The sequence below is a fragment of the Agrilus planipennis genome, unplaced genomic scaffold, assembly GCF_000699045.2.
Source record: "Agrilus planipennis isolate EAB-ADULT unplaced genomic scaffold, Apla_2.0 scaffold20, whole genome shotgun sequence".
NCBI classification, from domain to species: Eukaryota; Metazoa; Arthropoda; class Insecta; order Coleoptera; family Buprestidae; genus Agrilus; species Agrilus planipennis.
In genome coordinates this window covers 1,981,465-2,004,872 of record NW_020439516.1, presented here as the reverse complement: position 1 = coordinate 2,004,872, position 23,408 = coordinate 1,981,465, and the positions used below count along the sequence as shown (strand labels likewise).

The 23,408-nt window shown below is 34.3% G+C and overlaps 1 protein-coding gene across 1 annotated transcript in view; it reads left to right on the top strand.

Annotated features, from left to right (window-relative positions):
- The window catches only part of LOC108735041 (potassium voltage-gated channel subfamily KQT member 1), a 67,614-nt gene that overhangs the window by 35,742 nt on the left and 8,464 nt on the right, over positions 1–23,408 (top strand). Inside the window, exons 4-8 of the mRNA XM_025979258.1 lie at positions 3,812–3,938; positions 4,319–4,494; positions 15,078–15,129; positions 19,698–19,877; positions 22,553–22,694. Coding sequence (XP_025835043.1) covers positions 3,812–3,938; positions 4,319–4,494; positions 15,078–15,129; positions 19,698–19,877; positions 22,553–22,694 — 677 coding nt within the window. The remainder of the gene's footprint in view (positions 1–3,811; positions 3,939–4,318; positions 4,495–15,077; positions 15,130–19,697; positions 19,878–22,552; positions 22,695–23,408) is intronic.

The window sequence follows — 23,408 nt, the reverse complement described above, 5'->3', positions numbered from 1 at the left end:
GTTGGAGCATACGGAATCCTAAAATGTAGCATCGTGCTACAGATGGCGTTTACCGCGCCATTTGTAGTATTTTCTAAAGGTAAATACGTTACAATTTATATTTAATGCCTATTTATATCGAAACTTTCACTTTCTGTTTTGTGACTGGCTTATAGAGACAGTCAGTACTCCTCCTGTGCATATTGGAGTACCCTAAGTATTTCTTGTTAGACAGTTTGTTTAAAATTTCTCAAAAACGAATCCTTACAAACAGCGCTTTGTTAGTTAAAATAATAAAACCATACCAAACGATGAATTTGAGTCTTCTTATCTACAAGTATGAAACGTTTCTGAATGACGCTGGGCTATATTATACCTTACACCGCCAACTTCGAACTTATAGCCGCAAGCTCAGTAACCGGTAGCGAGCAGCTTTTGTTATATCAAAGTTGAATTCGCTCTCCTTTGTTTTAACTTGAACTGATAAGAGAAACGTTTCAAAGCCGCCACGATATACTTAACAGCAAAAGAATAAAACCAGAACCAAAATATTTTCATGTGAAACGTACCAACTTCAAAAGCAATGAAAATTTAATTAATTCAGACATCAAGAAATTGTATAATTGTATTTGCTTTGTGGAAGAAGTAGCAACAAAATCCAGAAATTTTTTCAGCTGGTTATAATTCCTTCTCATTCTTACAGGAACTTATAACAACTCTGTACATCGGATTCTTGGGCCTAATTTTTAGCAGCTACTTCGTTTATTTAGCTGAAAAGGACGCAGTTGGGGCAGATGGAAAGAACACCGGCGATTTTGCCAGCTACGCCGATGCTCTTTGGTGGGGAGTCATCACTGTCACTACCATTGGTTATGGGGATACCGTTCCCAGGACATGGATGGGGAAAATTGTAGCTTCGTGTTTCAGCGTATTTGCTATCTCTTTCTTCGCTCTTCCAGCCGTAAGTTAACATTCTATTTAGTTTTAAACAATTTGAAAACTCTTGGAAGCTCAATTGGTGCATTCTTACCCAGTGGCTTCTTCAAGTGGAAGAAATAATAATCTTAAACTTATAACAAATTGGTGGTTTAAGTTTATTTGTTTATCTATCTGAAGAAGACTCTACGTGGCGAATTTACTTTGGGAACAATCAAAGAAGATGCTTTATAACGTAAATGTACTGTTTGTTTTCGTCGTTACAAAATTCTTAATCGATTTACTTTTCAAGTGTATTTCTAGTATTTTTGAATGTCAAAAAACAATTAGATCTTTTTCGATTCAACCTCCTTAATAATTCTTTATGGATTTATAATCATGAAAATCAATTTAACGAGGATACGAAGAAGCGTTAGCAAATGGCTAATTTCAACGAAACTGCGGAAATTATTCCGCGTATTGTATAAAGTAATTCAAAGTGGTCTGTATTCTGTCGAAACTGCCAGACACGGATCGCGATTTCGATCTTTTTGGATCTCATCAGCGCGTCGTAGACAACTCCGACAAAACACAGACCAACTTTTACCTGCTGTCTTAACAACGCGTTTTAGAAAATAGCACAAATGACGCGGTAAACGCCATCTGTAGTACGATGCTACATTTTAGGATTACGTATGCTCCAACAAGGTCCATTTGAATATATGGATATCTACTTGCTGAAACGAATCCCGGCGTAGCTAANGAAGACATATTGAAGGCTTTAACGCTTGTTTTCGACTCGCACTACTATTCATGATTGAACAAAACTTTTGGCAGGTACTGTATGAAAAAGTATGTTTAATGAACAAAAGTCGAGAGTATAATGAGCTTTCTCCCTGCCTACGATTTTGCAAACGGGCATCTAAGACATTGGAAGGGGTACATCGCTAGAGAAAGTAAATGAAGTATAAGAGGAGTAGAGATAGACCTAGATTAGATTACTGTTCGCAATTAGTTTAGAATAGGGATATTCTAGTTTTAGGGAAATGCAAAGATTAGCTCAGAATAAGAAGGAGTGGAGATGCGTGTCCAATCAGTCTTAGGACAGACGACCTTATGGTTACACCCTGATGTCTGAAATGTCGGTAACCAACAATATTTAAGCACACACTACTCCACGGTTTCCCTTTGGCAATCACCCCCTATCAAACTTATGTTCCATCCCTATGTAATTCCTATGTCTATGATTAAGTGTCACCAAGCAATGTGAACGTAAGTCCTAAGTAACTTTGTGTGCTGCATGACATACGCTCCCTTCAGTTTACCCATTGTAACATGAGACAATACAAAATAATGTAGAAGAAACTACGTGTCGTATGTCTTTAAATAAATAATTAATTGAAGATGCTTTATGTGAACCGATGTATTACATATTAACCAACTCGTATGTATACCTAATCATAAAAAACGCAGCCCTGTAGAGAGTTTATATTCAAAGCTTGTCTGCCTGCACCTAGCAGGCTACTAACTTTGTAAATGGAGTTGTTTCCAACTTGCCAACGTAACTGCAAATACGATTAAATGAAAAGTTTGTTTTGTTTTACACTGTTGGTATCTACATTTGCACGTAAGCAAGTTAAGCTTTTGTTTAAACGTCTCGTAATGGGGAAATCCCGTACACCTACATCACTATATGTATACTACGTTGTGACTGTAAGGTTTAATATAGATACCTATTATTTATTGGTCTAAAGGTGCTAAAATTGAAACAGCAATAGCAATAGCTTTGTATTCAATCGAAAAAGATATTTATTCCAAGCAAAAGTGGATGTATAAAGAGTCTAAAACCTTAAAAAGGTCTTTTAGATCTTGTGACTTTAAGGAAAATTCCACTGAGAAAGCATTTCATGTTGGTTTTTGTTTAATATTAAGGACCTTATCCTTAAGAAAACACAAACTTTGGAAAATTAAGTAAACCAAATTTTAATCTTGAGAAACAGGGTAGAAGTTATATAAAGTTTAACGTATATAACAAAAATCAGACTCACCACTTCAAAATCAAAAATTCGACGTTAGTAGGTATCCCACAGGGATTCTAAACATTATCGTCTGTAACCCGCGACCGACCGTCAAAGTTATCACAATAGGCGTCACCATCACATAATCGAAAATCAACGAACGCATCACAATGACCACAGTCCGAATTCCTGTAACAAAACAAAGAAATACAATTAGGTTCTATATCATATTTTTTAAATATGCTCTTAAACTATAGTGTACTTTTTTTTTCTTATGGTGACAAAATTTGACAAACATAGTAATTGAATAACTCTAAATAATGCGTTTTAGAAAATACTACAAATGGCGCAGTAAACGCCATTTGTTAGAATTACGTATGCTCAACAAGGTCCACTTGTGTTGATATCTAATTGCTGAAAACGAATAGCCAACCTCAACGTTCTGTAGTATTGTATGTAGCATCGTGCTACAGATGGCGTTTACTGTGCAATTTGTAGTATTTTCTAAAACGCACTGTTAAGACAGCGGGTAAAAGTTGGTCTGTGTTCTGTCGAGCTGCCTGCGATGCGCTGATGAGATCCAAAAAGATCGAAATCGCGATCCGCGTCTGGCAGTTTCGACAGAACACAGACCATTTCCAATTATTTTAACACTAAATAATGTTCTAGAGTGAAATTTAGTAAAATTAATCTTTAAACATCGTTAAGAAAAATTAAAACGAAAGCCAAAAAATAAATAGAAAACAACGATTCTAATCACGACGATATAACAAAACTCATTAAAATAGATCCTCGTTTATTTTGTTTATGTTAAATTCTGATTTATTTAAAATCTTCTTTTGTATAACAAAATAAACCGCATTGAGAATAAGTACTAACACTATTTTCTTTTCTTTCAGGAAATATGTCTTGTTGTATTTTTTGGGGCTGAATATATAGTAAGGCTATGGTCTGCGGGCTGCAGATCGAAATATATGGGGTTTTGGGGTCGAATGCGTTTTATACGAAAACCTATATGTATTATAGGTAAGTTATTCGCCCTTTGTAATGCACGTGGCACGAAAACGCTATAAATAATTATAACCAATTTCCAATATTCAGGAACTATTAAATACTAACAAATACAAAGTAGGTCATCTATAAAGTATAAAATAGTAGAAGACATTTCACGAAATAGAAAGTTCTTAGTGGTCAGTAATCTGTTGAAACTGTCAGGCGTGCATCGCGACATCAAATTCTGTTGTTCTCATTAGCACGCCTTAGACTGCTCCAATAGATCTCTGACCTGCCATTAAAAAGCGTTCAATAAATTAGCACAAACAACCCACTGAACGCCATCTATATTGTGGAATTACAGGAAGACAGAATTTATTTTATTTACTTCATCTGAAATTTTTCTTTTGCAGATCTTATAGTGGTAGTAGCATCTGTGGTAGTTTTAACCGTCGGTTCAAATGGACAAGTTTTTGCAACTTCTGCTATCCGAGGGATTCGGTTTCTACAAATATTGCGTATGCTTCACGTGGACAGACAAGGAGGGACGTGGAGATTGTTAGGATCTGTCGTATTCATTCATAGACAAGTAAGAAATTCAAAAATCCCAAAAAAATAATCATTTCATCGTGGTGTTCGAAAAGGAGAATGAGATAACTTTGGAAATATGTCCCCGAAAAAAATTAAAACCAAATAATCTTTATAATTATCAGTTAGAAACACGTTAAAATGAACAACTTAGCAAGAAAAAAATAAGGGTTCGTTCTTAAAAGTTACGAAACCGTAAATACATAAATTCATATTCCAATTTAGTTTAATTGGAATTATAAAATAAACAAGAAACTGTTACTTGTTTTCTTAAAACCTTATTATAATCTTTTTAAATTCATGTTTACCAAATTCACTACCGCAATTTACATAATGGTAGAAAAAGGTTGTGGTCAATTCACTCAACTCAAGTCAAATTCATATCCCCTCCAAAAAGGGATAAATGTTTAGCTTCCTCTTAAAAAATCTGTTGGTGCTTAATTCACACCTGCTATTAATGCTGGAGGGCAGATAATTTCTCCAGACTTAAAAGTAAGGCGGAAGGACTTCTTCAGTTTCCTTTTGGGATTCGTGGGAATGATAGAAGAGAGGTTTGAAAATGACCTCGTAGAGAGAGTTAAAACGTCACCAAAAATTAAAAGATTCACTCGAATGATCTTTTTTTTAATTTTAAATCAAAAAATTCTAAAAAAGCTGTTCCCATTAGTCGGAAAACCAAAAATACATTTAATAGAAGCGAGTGAAAGATTATCTGTGGAATATTACTGTTCCAGCATTTGCCTAACAATAAGTGTTCCAAGGAAACCACAGAAAACTTGGAATTGAACCGATATTCTCCATAATACTGAGCAATGGTCTAAATCATTAGGCCATGCCACTCGGTATCTTCTTTTTGATAAAATTATCTATGTATCTTCAATAACATACTTGGAGGAAGGAAGAAGCTATTAGACTTTTACTTACCCTAACCTACCAGGAATTTCTAATGACTATTAAATATCGGAATAAATTTACCATTAACAAAGAAGTAGACAAACCAATTATATCGGAGTGATTTTACCTATTACAAAATTTGACCTGCTTAATATGGAACAGGATTTGACAATGACGCTTTACATGATATGACAATTATTCACTGAAAATTTTTGTTTTCAACAAAAAAATAAAGTGGTTCTTGTTTGTGATCCCATAATTAGTGACAATAAATCACCACAGATCATGTTTACTACAGTTCCTAATGTGACTATTCATATTAGACGTTTGCGGATCCTTGAAGATAAAAATTGATAGTTCTCCATCATTCTTTCATAATTTCAATTGGAGTAAATTAAAATGTGTTCCATAAACGTCACCTTTCGTACCCTACAATATCGTAGTAGTGAAACAGGGCCGGTTCATTTCATAGAGCGAAAATTAGGCTAAGTGAATGCGGTCTCTCGAGGCAAATATGACAATCAAAATGAACTTTTCCGTTTAATGTCCCTACTATTCCGTGTTCTGTTGTACTATATGACGATAAAACTGTATACATAAGAAAGTTTTATTTCGGTTTCCTCTCTTTTTCCTCCTGGGACGCCGCATCGTGCCGGTCGGGACGACAACTGAGTTGTAGCATTTGAAGCTTTTACTGTGTTTACTTATTCCGTTTACGTCACCATTGAATGGATGTCACCAGAAATTTCACTTTGTTTGTTGAAACGTATTCGCACTCTACTTCGACGCCCCGCACCGATGTAAAATCGGAATCGAAAACAGGAAAGAAGACAGAACGATCACAAAAACTCCCCCATTGCACCGATGAGAGTTTTAATTAAGTTTTCGCCCCATTTCCCGTTTTGTTCTAGTTAACTTGTGTTCGGCACTTAAACACAAAACTCTTGCCAAACTCGTTCGGAAAATACTTCAAAAACGTGGACAGAATTCACAAAATTTTTTCCTTCTAATTTAATCAACACATGGACCTAAGTAATATAATCGTAATCCCAAATAATGTTTAATAATTTTATATAAAAACAAAGTATGAAGAAGCAGATGGCATAGAATTAAAATGAAATGTAATACAGGGTCATTTTTCACCCTTTCTTACACGCTTTGGGTTAAAAACAAATGGTAATTCAGAATAGTTACTAGTAGCATCAACCTTACATATATTTACTTATAAATATTAGGACATTGGAGAATCATCAACCCATCTAGATCATGACCAGCAAAACCCAGCAACCCCCAATGTCCAAATTAACTCCGGCCATTAAAGCCTACAGCAATTAATTAATGGTAAATAATCAATCAAGTCGTTTATACGATGATCATAAACATCAATACTTCATATATTATTTTAACTAACTTAACACTACAAATTACTTTAAATTAATGAGGAAAATTGATGCTCCGATCACATAATCTCATCGGGAATCGAACCCGGGACCTTTGGCTTGACACACCGATGCTTAGACCACTAAGCTACGAAAGATAACAGTAGCAACAACGACGAAACGTATTCATTAGGTCAGACTTATATCATATGAATTACTTTAGAAAAACTTTATAGTGATTAATATTTACCTAATATGAAGTTTATTTTTAGGGTTCCGTACGTCCGAATGAAAAACGGAACCCTTATAGAATCACTCATGTGTCTGACCATTTTTTATTAGTAGTGTAACTTTATTCAAATGTAAAAGAATGAATCTATATTCAAGTAATGAACGGATTCCTACAACACAATCCTGTTCAATGATTGGGTTTTCAGTAATCATGTGCACAGTGCATGATTGTGTTTGCCTTGAAATTGAGCGGATATTTCACTAAAATGTACAAATGTAGACCATTACCATTAAAAAACACAATTATCCACTAAAAATTTAGCCTAAGTCCCATTTACTGTTCTGTTATGTTATCCCTACCACCCCACTGGAATGTAAATAATAAGATAACAAAACGTAAACGGAAGCTAAAGCGATAAAGAAACTTATAATGCAATTATGTGAAAATTATCCAGGAGTGCAAATGGTCTCCAGTATGTTATAAATCAAGTCTTTAGAAAGGTATTTTTCGTAAAGGTAACGGAGAAGTAGCCTGTTGCAAGTGCTCCAAATAAGGACCATCAATAAATTTCAAGAACCCCCACAGCGGGATAGAAGGTGAAAGTCAAGAGGATTCAAAAGATCCTTCTTTAACAAAGTGTCTAAAACACATATATCTACAGATAAAAGATGGAATCTACTTAACATGTCAGCCTTCAGAGGGTAGATGATTTATTAGTTTCAAAGTCGAAGCAAAAAACCTTGAAACACATCCTTACACATATTCGAATTGTTGCTCTTTGTTTCGATTCTGTACAAAAATGAAAAACAAAGGATTTTCATTTTTATATCTGATATTTGCTTTAATTATTATATAAAGAGAACATTAAATAAAATACAACGTGTAATTATACAACACGCTACTAAAGTGAAATTTCTTCAAACACACAAACATACCGGAATAGGGGTTAAGGAATTGGTTTAATGTTATTATTTGTACACTATGAATTTAAATTTTACACTATACATGCCGGAGTTGTCTGTAACTAACGTTGCATTAAAGCGCGCTCACGGCCCAAGCGATCCCCACTACGAACTCGATTACGTGGCCGCCTAGAGAGGGGACATCCGTTGCATTATTTTGTTACATAGCAACTCGCATGAAACGAACTTACCCTACCGTGCGTAAAGAAGTTTCACTTCAAAAAACTGAAAACAAGACAAGACATTTGAAAGGTTTAGAAAAGATAAAGAGTGCCGCTTTTTCTATAACAAAGTGTTGACAAATTAACAGTAAAATCTCCATTGATATTTTTCTTTTTCTTGTTGTTCTATTTCATTATTCCATACATCTTTTAAAAATAAATTTTTCTCTGTTGTGACATTTAGAGACAATTACTCTAAATATCGTAATTATAACAGTACTCCTGATCTAACAATTAAATTCTTGCTCATTACTTATCCAATCACCTTATGCAGTTCAACTACTCATTAACATTCAAGTGTTTTCGCTTCTTTTTCATTACAATAGTTCTTGACTTGCTTCGTGCCTCTTCAGTGAAGTCATTATGAAGTCCTTTATTATTCTCCTCCTTGGCTACTGCCTTCAATATAAAAAAGAAAGCCTTTTTCCCGGTTTCCAACAATAAGAATTTTTTTTGAGAATAGCTAATTGGTCTAAAAGATTACAGCAGCGTACATACTTAAATACAGCATTAAAGACAATAGCTTCAGTTCTAAAGTACCCTTTATTAACGGTATCCCTTGAGACTTGAGACTCGAATCTCTTATTCTGGAGTTCCTGGAGTTTCTAAGACTACTCACTCACTGCACTCACGGATGTAATTTCTTAAGATTTCTTATATCCTTTGTCTACCGTCTCGCTAATTTGAACAAAACTATCAACAACAATACAATAATTCGAAGTGGTCTGTATTCTGTCAAAACTGCCAGACGCGGATCGCGATTTCGATCTTTTTGGAATTCATCAGCGCATCGCAGGCAGCTTCGACAGAACACAGACCAACCTTTACCTACTGTCTTAACAGTGCGTTTTAGAAAATACTACAAATGGCGCAGTAAACGCCATCTGTAGCACGATGCTACNTCCAAAAAGATCGAAATCGCTATCCGCGTCTGGCGTGCCTATCACGTTGAGGTTACCTACGCCGGGATCTGTTTCAGCAAGTAGATATCCATATAAATTTAAATGGACCTTGTTGGAGTATACGTAATCGTAAAATATAGCATCGTACTACAGATGGCGTTTACCGCGCCATTTGTGGTATTTTCTTTTAGTCTTCCTTATTCCATGTTGTTCTTGTATTGGTGTTGCTAATATAGTCTCGGTTTAGGTCTTGGTCTTTCTAATTATTCTTCTAAGCACAAATTTTTCTATTTACCGACACAGTAATTGTCTATTTGTTGAAATTTTCTGTCATACATCTGCTTAGCATTCGTCCCAGTCTTCATGAACCAATCAGCATAGGTAGTAGTAGCATTAATATTCCAAGAAAATAATTTGAAAAATTACAAAACAATCAGTTTACTATTATATTATTTGCCTATTAGTAGGTAAATACTCCAACATACTTTTGTAATTTTTGACCTGCGCTATGCCTCCCGCTTTCCCTTTTGCGTCATACTCAGGTTTTACTGTTGCACCCAATGTCTATATTAAACAGTTGAGGCTTTGACTTCTTGTATTTCTGTTATAATAGAGAACACATACAGACACACAATATCTTTTACAATAATTTTATTAATTCGCCACAAAAATTACTTTACCACACTGTTGTTGTGGCCCCTTCAGGTGGAGGAAGACATAATGTGGTGAAATAATAATTATTTTTGTAACAAACGCTTATTAATATGTGTAAGAATAGAGACCATTTTGATTATTATGATAACATTACACCCTCTTCAGTCGTATCATTCTGTCTTTCCTTCGAAATGTTTCTGCAGTGTAATTAGTGGTAACCTTCTAATTTATTAATGAATTACGTAGTTAACACCGCAGTAATTTACTGCACGTGTGGTTTCACTGTTTTCGGACCTTAAAGCATGATTTTTTAAAGCATGGATTCTTCTCAATGTTTTTTAAATTTTTCTGATAGCATATTCAATCTTAAGTCTTTATAATTACGTAATAGGTAATTAAGTAATTGAAAACACAAGTAGATTAAGAAATAAAATCATTTGAATGAGAATAAATCTGATTTTGTCATATCCATGTTATCTATTTTGATTAAGTTTCAACATCAAATTCAAATTAATTTTCATACTTAGACGCTGACGATGACCTATTTAACCAAATAATTGAAGATTCTTTATATGTATATGATGTGATTAATATTTNCGCCATCTGTAGTACGATGCTACATTTTAGGATTACGTATGCTCCAACAAGGTCCATTTGAATATATGGATATCTACTTGCTGAAACGAATCCCAGCGTAGCTAACCATTACGTGATAGGCACGTTACCATAATCGAATAAAATAATTCGAAGTGGTCTGTATTCTGTCGAAACTACCAGACGCGGATCGCGATTTCGATCTTTTTGGATCTCATGAGCGCGTCGTAGACAACTCCAACAGAGCACAGACCAACTTTTACCTGCTGTCTTAACAGCGCGTTTTAAAAAATACAGACCACTTCGAATTACTTTGTTCGATTATGGTAACGTGCCTATCACGTAGCGGTTAGCTACGCCGGGATTTGTTTCAGCAAGTAGATATCCATATATTCAAATGGGCCTTGTAACCTTGTAAAATGTAGCATCGTACTACAGATGGCGTTTACCGCGCCATTTGTGGTATTTTCTAAAACACGTATTGTACTATGTAGTTTTTTTAAGAGAAAGAGATTATTTTTACAGTAAGTTTAAATTCTCTAGTTTTTAATTAGGGAAGAAATCCACAAAACCCAGAACTTTTAATTGTTCATTAAAAAGAAGCAGTTGCTAGTGCTAATCCACCTTTTACATTCAGTTATTTTTTTGAAAACGTTAAATACGAAAACCCGTAACAATTACCTACATGAAGAGTATAATAATTTCTTTGTTTCCTTTGTTGAATCCCACAAGGGAATAACAATTTTAACTACTACGGCAAATGTTAGTCTTTTCTGTACTTTGCTGTCATAAAAATGAACAAAGTTGCAATTTCACTCTTGTCTCGACAATCGCTAATGAATGAAATAAATTTTTTACTTTCCTATCTACAATGCAGCGACACTAGCATACATTGCAGAACTGAAACTTTTTTCGCTGACGTAGCTAGTCAATAATGCACCTTTGTAAAAGAGTAAGCATGTTCAGTAGCGCCTCTGAATAACTAATGGTTTATTCAGCATGGTAACGGCTGATATTGTGTTAACGTTAGCCCTTGCTTAATATAAGATATGCCAGTAAAATTATTGTAGGCTATCAGACTCTACTGTATTCTAATGATAAGTCTTCCAAGCTTACGACTGTTAAAACCTTTCTTTTGTTACTGTGTGGTTACTGTATTAGAACAGAAATTGTTCAATAGCATTAATCAATTTTACAGCTAATGTTTTTAGAACGACAGATATCAGCTGTCAAATTTGTTAGGTTAGGTAAGCAAAAATGTGCATCATATCGCAAAATGCAAATTTCATACTAATTCCTACAAGTAACATTAATTGTACCCTTCTTGCATTAACCACTATGCACAAAAAGCCTGCGCTATCATAATATTTTCTCTGTAATGACCTGATAAGATTAAGTATGATTCCAGCAGCAATCGCCTACAAATGTTAAAAACATTGATTCTGATGTTTACGTAACCCTTTGATTACTTGAACCCCTTCTTTCTATAAACATTCAGGAATGCCTGATTACATGTCTGCTTACCGATTTTTATAACTTCTTTAGCTTATTCATCTGTTACCCCTCTACAAGTTCTACATAAATTAAATTCAGCCACCTGGAATACATTACACAATGGCGTTGCGCTAATTTGAATAGAAAATTAAGTTAGCCCCTGGTATAGCGTTTTCGCGATAGGTAGATACATAAATTATTTGTTGGATTTCTTCGAGTTAAAATACAATATAAAAGTATGTAACGTGGGTCTTATTTCGCCCGGACACGCTCCTGGCTTTCACTTTCAATAAAGGGTAGCACATAAATTTCAAAATACGTACAACGACGCGGTCTTCCTCTTACGAAACGTTTGGGATTTACATTATTGATTCTAGACCATCATAAAAAAGTATTTGAATGTTGCCCTTTTTTTCGTTTGGCTGCTTTCCTTTCTCTCGATTATACATTACGCAAAGTTCAAATGTGCTCAAGGGGCTTGTAAAAACTGCTTATATAATTTTCCGACACGGACCTTGATTAATTTAAATGAAGGCAAATAAATTGTGTGTAACCTATTTTGTGCATGGAATTTTGAAATTAGGATTACCCACTATTGCACTGTTCGTCTTGTGGAGCCTGAGTCACTGTCTTAAAGATGAACAACAATTGAACAAAAAAAAAATCACCGTCCTTATCAAAATATATGTATGCAAGGGAAGAAAAAGTAGGGAAAGAGAGTGTATAAAGATAGGAGACAAAAAATTAGAAAAAGTCGCCGATTTTCGGTATTTAGGAGTTCAAAGGAACAGGACGGAAGGAGTAGTAGTTAATAGTAATAATAAAAAGAGGTCACTACTATGCTCGCGGACGATCAATTTAGAAATTCGAAAAAGATTCTTAAAGCTGTATGAATGATGAGGATACCGTGGATAGAGAAGGCTAGAAATGAACAGGTTTTAGAATGAGTAGGAGAAAAGAGGACTCTATTGTAGTCAATAAGGAATGGGCGAGATAGATTGGTAGGACACCTTCTCAGGTATGAAGGTCTAGTCAGCCAGAAGATTGGACATGCATCTCTACATCTTTCTACATTGAGCCAAACTTCGCATTTCTCGAAAACTAAAAAATCTACATCTCTAACCAAATTGGCGAATAAAAGTAAGGTTTACCCCTGCCTCCTCTTAACTGCTTCTACTGCATCTGTAACTACCCCTGCGTGTCTTAGAACTGAGAAGTTGTCTAATATATCGCTTATTCCCCAAGGAGTTCCTGGATTTCATAACGCCTTCCGTTCTCATATTCTTCTTAATTTCTCTTCATTTCTAATCTTTTCCATCCACATCTTCCTATAACACCACCCTACTATCTACCACCGAAACTGTCCAGGACATATTGAGGCTAGTATCGAAATAGAAATAGAAAATGGTTAGGTACACCTTCGTCTATGTATCATAACCAAAAATGCAGCAAACTTTGTAGCTGAATTTATGCTGTATTGATTACTTGTCATTGGTTATATATTTGTATGCATATGCAGGTATATATCAGGAATATATAAAGGTATATGCAATAACCACCAGCAAAATTATTTCAATAAACCTCAGATATATGTATCTATGTATATACAAAAGTCAATTGTGTGTTTATTTTTCTCACCATTAACCCTTGACAGCAATAAAACTGAAACAATGGCTGTCAATCAATATGTGCTTCATAATGCTAGAAAACAACTGAACAGCATTTACCACTTCCTGTATAATAGGAAGATCAATATTTCAAGAATTATTTAAATGCATATGTGTATCCGTCATGAAAATACCCTCTTTACAAATGCTTTTTGACTATTTTATCATTTGGCCTGGCTCCTCCACCAAATTATATTAACGTTAAGTAATTTATCTCGATCGATCTAAAATTTGCAATATTCTAAGAATAATATTTTCTGTTAGAAGATCGTATGATAAACAACGAACCAATAACTAACAGATAAATAGAAATTCACAGACATCGCATCTTTCGCATATGTCTTACGGGCATCTAAAATACCAGACACATAAAATTATATGCGTTGTTCAAAAAAAGTGATCGTGACTGTTTCAATTTGATCCTGAGTGTTATTAGCACCATAATTTATATCAGCGTTTCTAATTAGTGGGTAAATCAATAAGAAACTAGCATTCCTTAAAATGCAATAAAAGACTTCCGAGCGTCTCCAACTGCCCAAAATGTGAAAGGAATGAAAGTGGCTATAAGAAGAAACGACTTTTTTAGAAATAAAGAGAGCTATCTACGCGAAAGCATCTGCAGGCCAGTTTCGGTCCAAAATTTTCTTAGAATCATATTCAATTGTTCATGACTAAATCGCATTTTGTGTACACTTTTCAAAATTAATGGAATTCGAGGTTGAAATTTCAAATTCCGCCATATTGGCAAGTAAATGCCTTTTATTAAAAATTGCAATTAATCCTAACCACGTCATGATCATCATAAGGTCGTCAGTCCTAAGATTTGTTAGACAGGCACTTCTACTTCTTTCAATCCTGAGCTAATCTTTGCATTTCCCTAAAACTAGAACATCCCACATCCTCTAATATGTCTAGACCTTCATGTCTGAAAAGGTGTCCTACCAACCTGTCTCGCCTATTTTCTATTGACCTCCATAGAGTCCCCTGTTATCCTATTCGTTCTAATACCTCTTCATTTCTAAACTTCCCTATCTAAGGTATCCTCATCATTCGACTGTAACACCACATTTCGACAGCTTCCAACCTTTTGTTTTCCGCCGCGCCACCGTCCATGATTCGCACCCGTACAGCGCCGCGCTCCAAACATACACTTTTAACAATAATTTTCGAATTTCTAAATTAATTGTTCGCGAGAATAGAAGTGGCTTCATTAATTGAAGGCGACTGGAACTTATGCTATCGTCTGCTTTATTTCCCACCTATTCCTTCCGTCCTGTCTTACCTGACTTCCTAGGTACCTAAAATCAGCCACTTCTTCTAATCTTTCGTTTCATATCTTTATATTCACTCTTTCCCTACCTTTTCTTCCCTTGCATATCAGTATTTTTGTTTTACTTTTATTTATTTTCATTCAATACTGTTTTTTCAATACCGCTTCCATTCTATTTAAAGCTATTTTTAACTCCTCCTTGCTAGATGCTAATACCTAATCACCTGCAGCATACTAATCTTTTGACTATTTATCAATCGAATTATTATCGAATATTTTCTTTCATTTGCATTTACTTTTATTTGTGACTTATAGTGTCAGACGACTAGCAACCCCTTTCATACGTCAGATTTGTTGCCCGACGACCGTATTATTTTTCATAAGATGAATACTGTAATGTTCGTGGGTTTAACAAAATTACTTCTAAAACTGATAACGACAAAAACTATTTATTTACACTAATGTTGATATATCACTATTAATTGCGCTACCTATTTCACTGCTATCACTGTCAATTTATTTCTCGATTCACTTCTGCAACGGTCAATTTATTTCTCCTCTCTCGGCGATCGTCTCTTCCTTTAAATACTCGTTTGTTTACTTTCGTGAACCTTCTGGAAACGTTCGGATAGTTTATTTTTTCTTTGAACTGTTTAACTGCTTTCCCAGAACGCAGGTACGACACACACATTTACAAATACGGCGCACACGAAGAAAGGCGCCCGCGGCTAGTCGGCGAATCGATAAGCCGTTCCCGCACACGTGTGCCCGATCGCACACATACACACTCGTACTCGCTACAATACCATATACACAGCTCCAGCATTTAGTATTGTCAGTACTAAAACGCTATGGCTTTCTTATTTCTTTATATCGAATTCAAAGTGTGTATTGTTTGCTAAAACAATATCTATATTTTCCACACTTTTCTTGGTTAACAAGGATTGAAAACCCAATTCTCTAAGAGTAACGTGAGCCAACATTGATTTATTCGTGCAAATATTTGATCATTGTCACCATCGGTCTTTATCTTTCACGAAACGTTGCCGGGTCAAAGGGGCAATGAAGGCAAAATTAAAGATTTTTCTGCCGATAGCAAAGTAATCGTTCCTGTCATAGTTCGAGATTTATTACCCAATTCGAAAGCTCATGCCTGTTCTTTGACGATTTCGTAGTGAATTTGAACATAATTTTCTTCTTTCAAGCTAATTCGTGTAGCGTAAAAGACATTTTTTAACGATTCCGTACACGTTCCGAGAGACAGCTTTCAAAACGAAAACGAAAAACGATCGTAAACGCAGGAAGTCATTAGTAAATTGATCTCAACCTCTCAAAGCATTTCCTTTCTCTTACGTCCCATAAATTCATCATTAAAGAATTGAAGATTAGAAGATTTGACGTACTTTATTGTATGGATAATAACTTTTGCAAGACTCAAAATGATCATAGAATAAAGACATGCTGTGAAATTTTAGAAATGTATGAACGTTAGTCAACAATACCAACAGTGCTAGGAAATTGACATAATTGTATTTGATAATACTTTTCCATTTGTAAGTTAAATAAATGACATTATTCATCATCATAAGGTCGTCAGTCCTAAGACTGGTTGGACACGCATCTCCACTCATTCCTATCCTGAGCTAAACTTCGCATTTCCCTAAAACTAGAACAACCCACATCCTTAACTATTTGCGAACAGTAATCTAATATTTCTCTGACTAGACCTTCATGTCTGAGAAGGTGTCCTACCAATCTATTTGGCTTATTCCTTATTGACTTCCATAGGGNCAAATTTCAAGGTGATTCCATAAAAATTTACAATTTTCAATACGTAAATGCTGAGGGAAAACAAGAGACGGGCGACTAGGAACCCCTCCCGTAACGAAATAAACTTTTTATTTTAAATAAAAAATTGTTTGATTTATTATATAAATATTATATAAATTAGGTTAAGATGGACAAAGGTTTCTCTGATTTCCTCACAAATTTTTGCATCTCCCCGAACAGAAACAAAAATTTCTCCCACCGCTCCCATATTTTCTCAAACATCGCATGGTATCTACTAAAGATGAAGTAAAATTTAATTTAATAAATAGTAACAAAATAGTAAAAAGCAGTAAATTTGAAACTTCCCCCAGAAAAAAACTCCCAATGAATATTGATACTCACTTCTAGATGTATTGTTTCTATTTATTCCCCTAATTTGTATTATATGTAGAAATCAGGCCAACATAAGGGTTGTAATGTTTATTGGTCGTAAAGCCCACATCGACATTTAACCCTCTATTGCGGGACTTTTACATAGTAGATTTTTTGGTGAACTAGGAAAACAGGACGAGACTTAAATGTAGATTATGGCCCTTCTATTGACTTCATTTTTACTGTCCTCTATATTTCTGTTATATGACAGTAAAACAAGTGCTAGTCTATGTTTGTGGTATTTAAATTATTTTTTTTATTTTCCTTTCACATTTCTTTTGCTTTTATTGAGGCAATCCTTGACAAAAAATAATGAAACCGGTAAACGTGCTAATTTTATGATTGTCCGTAAAAAATACCCTAAAAGGGGGCTAATAAACCTAAAATCACATTTGTAATACCTTCCTATAATAAAATAAATTTTACAGAGGTCATAAACTTGAGGACATTCGAAGTGAAATAGCTCGAAAAGTTAAATTAATTTTTGAAACACGCTTCCTAGGCAGATACCTATATAAAATTGTGGAAAATCATTGGTGAAAAATGTTTACATCGGAATTTATAACGGTCATAGGTCAATGTATACTATATACATACGTATAATAAAAGCAGAAACGTCTTAGTTGCAAATCATATTGTTGTTCCCACAAGTAACTAAATATTGAGGAGTGATGAATTACAATCTCCCATTTGGTCGTTTAGAGCACTCTTTTTATTATTTAATTTATTTATTTCTAATACTTATAATTAATTTAATATTCCTTTTGTTTACCAAGTGCAATATTTTAAAATTTTCATTAAAACTATGTATTTGTTTGTGTAAATGTTTAACTACAGAAATGTATCTTTAGTTTGTCATTAAATGACCTGTCGGTTTGTCCTACATACACTTCATAACAGTATTCACAGTTCACTGTACAAATTCCTAATTTTGAATTTTTGATTTATAAATTGTGGAGATTATGATACAAGGTACGCAGGACAAACTACCAGGCCGTTTAAAGACAGAGCAAAAGAACATTTTAGTAACTGTAATAACAATTAATGTGACGGAACACTTCTACGAACGAAACTTCAATGAAATTCTTTTTTGTAACCATTTCTTTCTCCCTAGTTAAGCGATATGGACAAAAAATTGGATACTTTAACATACGTGTTAAACGCGTTAGCACAAAAGCACCAGATATCGATACGCATATGTGAAGAGGACGTATGAAAAGAGAAGAAACGTCAAAAAACACTTTCGTTGATCTGCAGGTATGTTAGTGAAATTAAATGTATGTTCTACCTAGTAATGTCATACGGGTACATTAAATGGTACACATTTGAAATTGTACAAAAAAGTTTAGATATCTTTTTATCATCTGATTGATTGTATAAAGTTTCTAAAATTCGAACTTTTTTTTTTAATGTCAAAAATTTCAATTTTGTATCGTACTTATTATATATATGAAAACTTTTCTCTAAAGTAAAAGGGATAAATATTAATTATTGATCAATTGTCGCCTTTTTATTGTTCAGAAGTTGCACTAATGCATTTAAAATTCAGAATGCAAACGTCATAATTACTAACACTACTTCCAAAATATCTACAGGGTGATTTTTATCTAGTTCACTAAATTCATGAATATATATATGTATATTAAGGAGGTAGTACATCTGAGCATGAACACGTTGGAGACACAACGAATACAAATCCTTTCAAGTCGATTATTTAATGTGGACTTACTTTCTATTGTGGTTTTATTAATAATCATTATCACCAGTCATTATTTACTAATTAAATAAGAAATGAAATAAAATGTTCGAACGCTGCGCGTTCAACGCCTCGGTCAGCTTCGTTTGTGTTCCGCATCGCCCTGCCTCGAACATCTGTGCAGTGTTCGTGCTCAGATGTAGACGCACCCTTAGGGTACACTGAATTTGAATTATAGTTTCTAACGAAATAAATGTCATATCAACAGGAACAAGATCACGAAATTGCAAAAAAAATATAAAGTTGTTCTGTGGGATATCTCAATTCGTTCATTTCTTTATTTCGTGATACTTTAATTTTAATTTGCTATTTGTTTAAAAGCGCAACTAATATTTTATAAAAAACTAATTTTAAACACATGTGTACATTCCACGAAAGAGACCATACACTTTNCCTCAAGGTAGGCCTAGTGGCGTCATCTCTTGGTTAGGCCGGAAACTTATCAATCCACCCTCGTATTTTGATTAAGTTTCAACATCAAATTCAAATTAATTTTCATACTTAGACGCTGACGATGACCTATTTAACCAAATAATTGAAGATTCTTTATATGTATATGATGTGATTAATATTTTTAGCTGTAATAGTGTTTTAGAAATAAGCAATCGTTTTGACTTGTTTATTTTGGAAACTCTTCCATGGTGTAGCCAAATCACAGCAAAAGCAGGCTCTGTGCATATTTTTAGAGTACCATTTTATTGAAACTCATTCGCAGATTGGAAAACAAAAATATTTCTCACAATTTTTTTAAAATTCGAATGACACAAAACTCCTTTCTTCTTGTACCATAAAATGTACATTCGTCAATAGCTGATTATTTGTTTAAGCTAATCGCTACCATAATAACAACTAACCTTTTGTAAATATGTAAGAGCCGAAAAAAGTGGGCCAGAAAGAATCAAAATGCGCAAAAAAGGCCTTGTATTTGTGTTATTAGTTTTAGTTTTAGATGCAGTGTTCGATGTGTTGGTGTTAAGTCATCACGGGGTTGGGTCAGTCCCTAATATTTCAGGTGGCGAAGAAGGCGTCGGTGCTGAAACGTCGGAAGTCGAAGAACCGCATGGACATGCCCGCCAGCACTCCCCAAGGCGACGCTCCATCCCGATACGATTCCGAAACAGACGTCGTCTATTACGTTGAGGAAACGAAGAACGCAGGTACGTCACTCAACTTTCCCTCTTTATTTTTATTGACTATCATCGAACGAATCAATAGTCGAAATTAGAGCAGCAACCCTTTTCATTGTAAACGGCATTTACCCCGTAAAATATAAGGTTCACAGAACTATGCGAATCGATGAAAAGTTAATTTTCTAGAAATAGATTGACTAAGACATGTAAAACAACACGGCAAATAAGTAATGAAGTCGAAGACAAATCGGTAACCTGTTGAAACTTCTCAAAAGTTGTCGAAAATCCTTGAGAAAAATGAGACACCAAGGTTACAAGTAGGGAACAATTATCCTTAACGATTCGTAAGCATCCTCTTAAGTGAACCACTAAGTACTACTATCCATTATTATTCCTCGAATAGGATATCCTTAGTCAAACAACCCTTATTTAGTAATATAGCGTCATCAATATACCGACATAATGGTAAAGTATCCAGTTTAATAGTAAAGTTACTAATGACCTGTATTGGTTTACACATAAACATAAACAACAATCAGCTGTTTACCCTAATATAGCTAATAGTACAGGTAATCCTTTAGTGAAAACAAGGATTAGTTACATAAATTAAGACACCTCTCGCTTAAATTTTAACTGATTATAATTGTTGAATTCACGATTCTCATTTCAATAATCATGACGTTTCCTTCTTCATGTTTTTCTTGGCTTATATTCTTCTCTTCTCCCTAAATAAAATCCTGGCTACGTCCGCGTAAAAATTCTACTAATTGTAAGTCTTGAAACAAAAGTGTCCTTATCTAATTTCTTTCGTATTATAAATGGCCTAAAGATGAAATGTAATCTGCGATTAAATGAACGGCAACACAAAGGAATGTAAGGCATGATTTAGCATCAGAAATCCTTTAATACGCCATAACTCCAACGTTTACAATAGGGACGATCTAAAGCTATAACTCAAGACCGCAGAAATTTTACACCCTAATCGTAAACCTTCTATTTTATAACCCTGACATCGCTTATCAAAATTCGTCGCATGCTATTAACTGCATTAATAAAAGTTTATAAGCTCTCGTATGAAAGGATAAATATATCCCTGTGTCAACAGTACAAAGCGGTTATAAAAATTATGCTTTTTATTTAGAGCACCTAGCAAACCATCATTCTGTGTTGTGTGGATGGAATTTAATAAAACTTCTAAAAAATAATTAAATACAACTTTTAAACCTCTTCATGTTTCATTTCCACCAGCTAGTAATGTTGGTGAGCGGGAAAATCCCTCTAACACAAAGCCTGAGGGGAAAGTCGAATGCCCCCTCCAACCTTCTTTTAGGAATATAGAGAATTGGTGTCTCTTTACAATTTACCTGAAGCTCCCATAAATTTCAAGCTTTAAAAATTTGTGACTGGCGAATGAACAGTGAATAAACCCATGACTGATTTAGCAATGGTTCCTTTATTGAAATTATACTTATTCTAAATAACATTTTAGCATAAACTTGCGCGCGCACAGCTAGCAAAAATTCAACAGAATGAAGTTAGCAACGGGGTTTGGACTAATCGACCGTCGCCGTTACTCCCTGTTACAGTTATTTTTGAGTAACATTTGCGCGTGCAACAACATGAAGTTAGCAGCAGGGTTAGGAACAAAGTTATTCGTTTATTAATGCAAGTTGGTACCTAAAAGCTAGACAAAGCAACACTTCACAGTGATATTAATGTTTAAACAAATAGGTACAAAATAATTAATTAACTATTATGTATGCACCTGTAATTAAAAATGTACCTACTTAAATAGAAGTACCTATTAATTTTATTTCGAATGTTGATTCCTTACGGAATACATCCCCTTAGTACAAACTTTTTTCGATCTAATTTACTTTTCTAAATAAATTAAATGCACTTGAAAGTTCAATGTTCAATTCTCGTGGTAGTTCAATTCTACGTGTTCCTGTTTTTCCCCGGAAAAGTTTCAATCTATTTTGACTGGATGAACGAACGCAACACAACGAAATGCAATTCAATCTAAAATCAATTTTTAACACAAACACGGTGAAAAATACAATAGGCAAAGATAACATGAAAGATAAAGTAACATCTGCTTCGTCAACAACATTAGGATGAAAACGTTTTGTTTATATTTACGTTGAAAGAAACGGAAAAGAAGTGGAAACTGAATGTTTCATTTATCATTTTAGCGGAAATAAAAAGAAAAGAATGAAAATTATCTTTTGTTTTTCTCTTCCTTTTAGACAATGCAAGAATAACTTTTATCTACTAAGTCCACAATTTCTCGTAAAGTAGAAACCGAAATCAATTATTTATCAACCAAGTGTTTCTAAAAAAAATATGAAGCAGAAATTTATTAAAAATTAAAAAATTAAACTAATAACTGCCTAGAGATTTCTGTTAATTTTCTACACTTTAATTTTCTTAATTTTTAAAAAACGGATTAGTTCGAAACTATTTAAACTATAGGTCTAACCAGCTCATACAAATGTCTCCAATTTGTTAACTGAAACCATCTTTAAAACAATATATAGATCAAACACTGAAATCATTACTGAAATGGATTCAGTAATTTATGAGAAGCTCCCGAGCAAATTGAAACCAAAAACTCTTCCCTTTTTTAAATCTACGTATTAAATGTCATTCGTGATATGAAATACTTATCAACTTATCATATTTTATGTACGATCCCACAGGGACGCCGACGAATAGGAGTATGAGAACAGGAGATAGGGAGAACTCCAGAGGGGCCATCTTCACGAGTCAAACCAGCACTGTGACGGAAGCAGCCAGTGATGAGATTGATGATCTTGATACAGAACTACCACGTGTTACGCAGTACGTAATGTAATGATTAAATCAATGCAGTGCCCAGATATCGAAAAGCAGAACTCAAATGGAGAACAGAATTTATTTTCGAAAATACTTAGCTGAAATTGTAAATCTAGTGATTGATGCATTTCGTCATAAAAAAATATACATTTTTCAATTTTTTGCTCACCATAAACTACCTCAGGTTTATGAGAGAAAATTTGGTGCTGCTGTCACACCCTCGCCGGGAATCGAACCCGGAACCATTGCATTGGTGTGTAAAATCAAAGGTCCCGGGTTCGATTCCCGGCGAGGGTGTAACAGTAGCAATAAATTTTCCGTCATTTATCTGAGATAGTTTATAGTGAGTAAAAACTGAAAGATTAATTTTAATATAAATACAGTGTAAACTCTATATAACGACACTTAAGGGACTGAACATTTTTGGGCGTTATAAAGAGTGGTCGTTAAATGGAGAGAAATAAAAGATATTATTTTACTATTCTATAATAACATGCATTTACCAATGTAGTACACATATTGCACACGAACATTATTATTCCTACATTGCGTATAGCCTGTTATCTTCGTCTGATGTTTTTTGCTGCTCCAATATTTTAATTGTATTTTGTTACGTATCTTACTCATATCTTGAGATACTGCTGGATCAATTTGATTATATAAAAAGTATTTTTTTAATAGTTTCGCTGCATCAAGTGCTTGTTTGATGCTTGGTGGAGG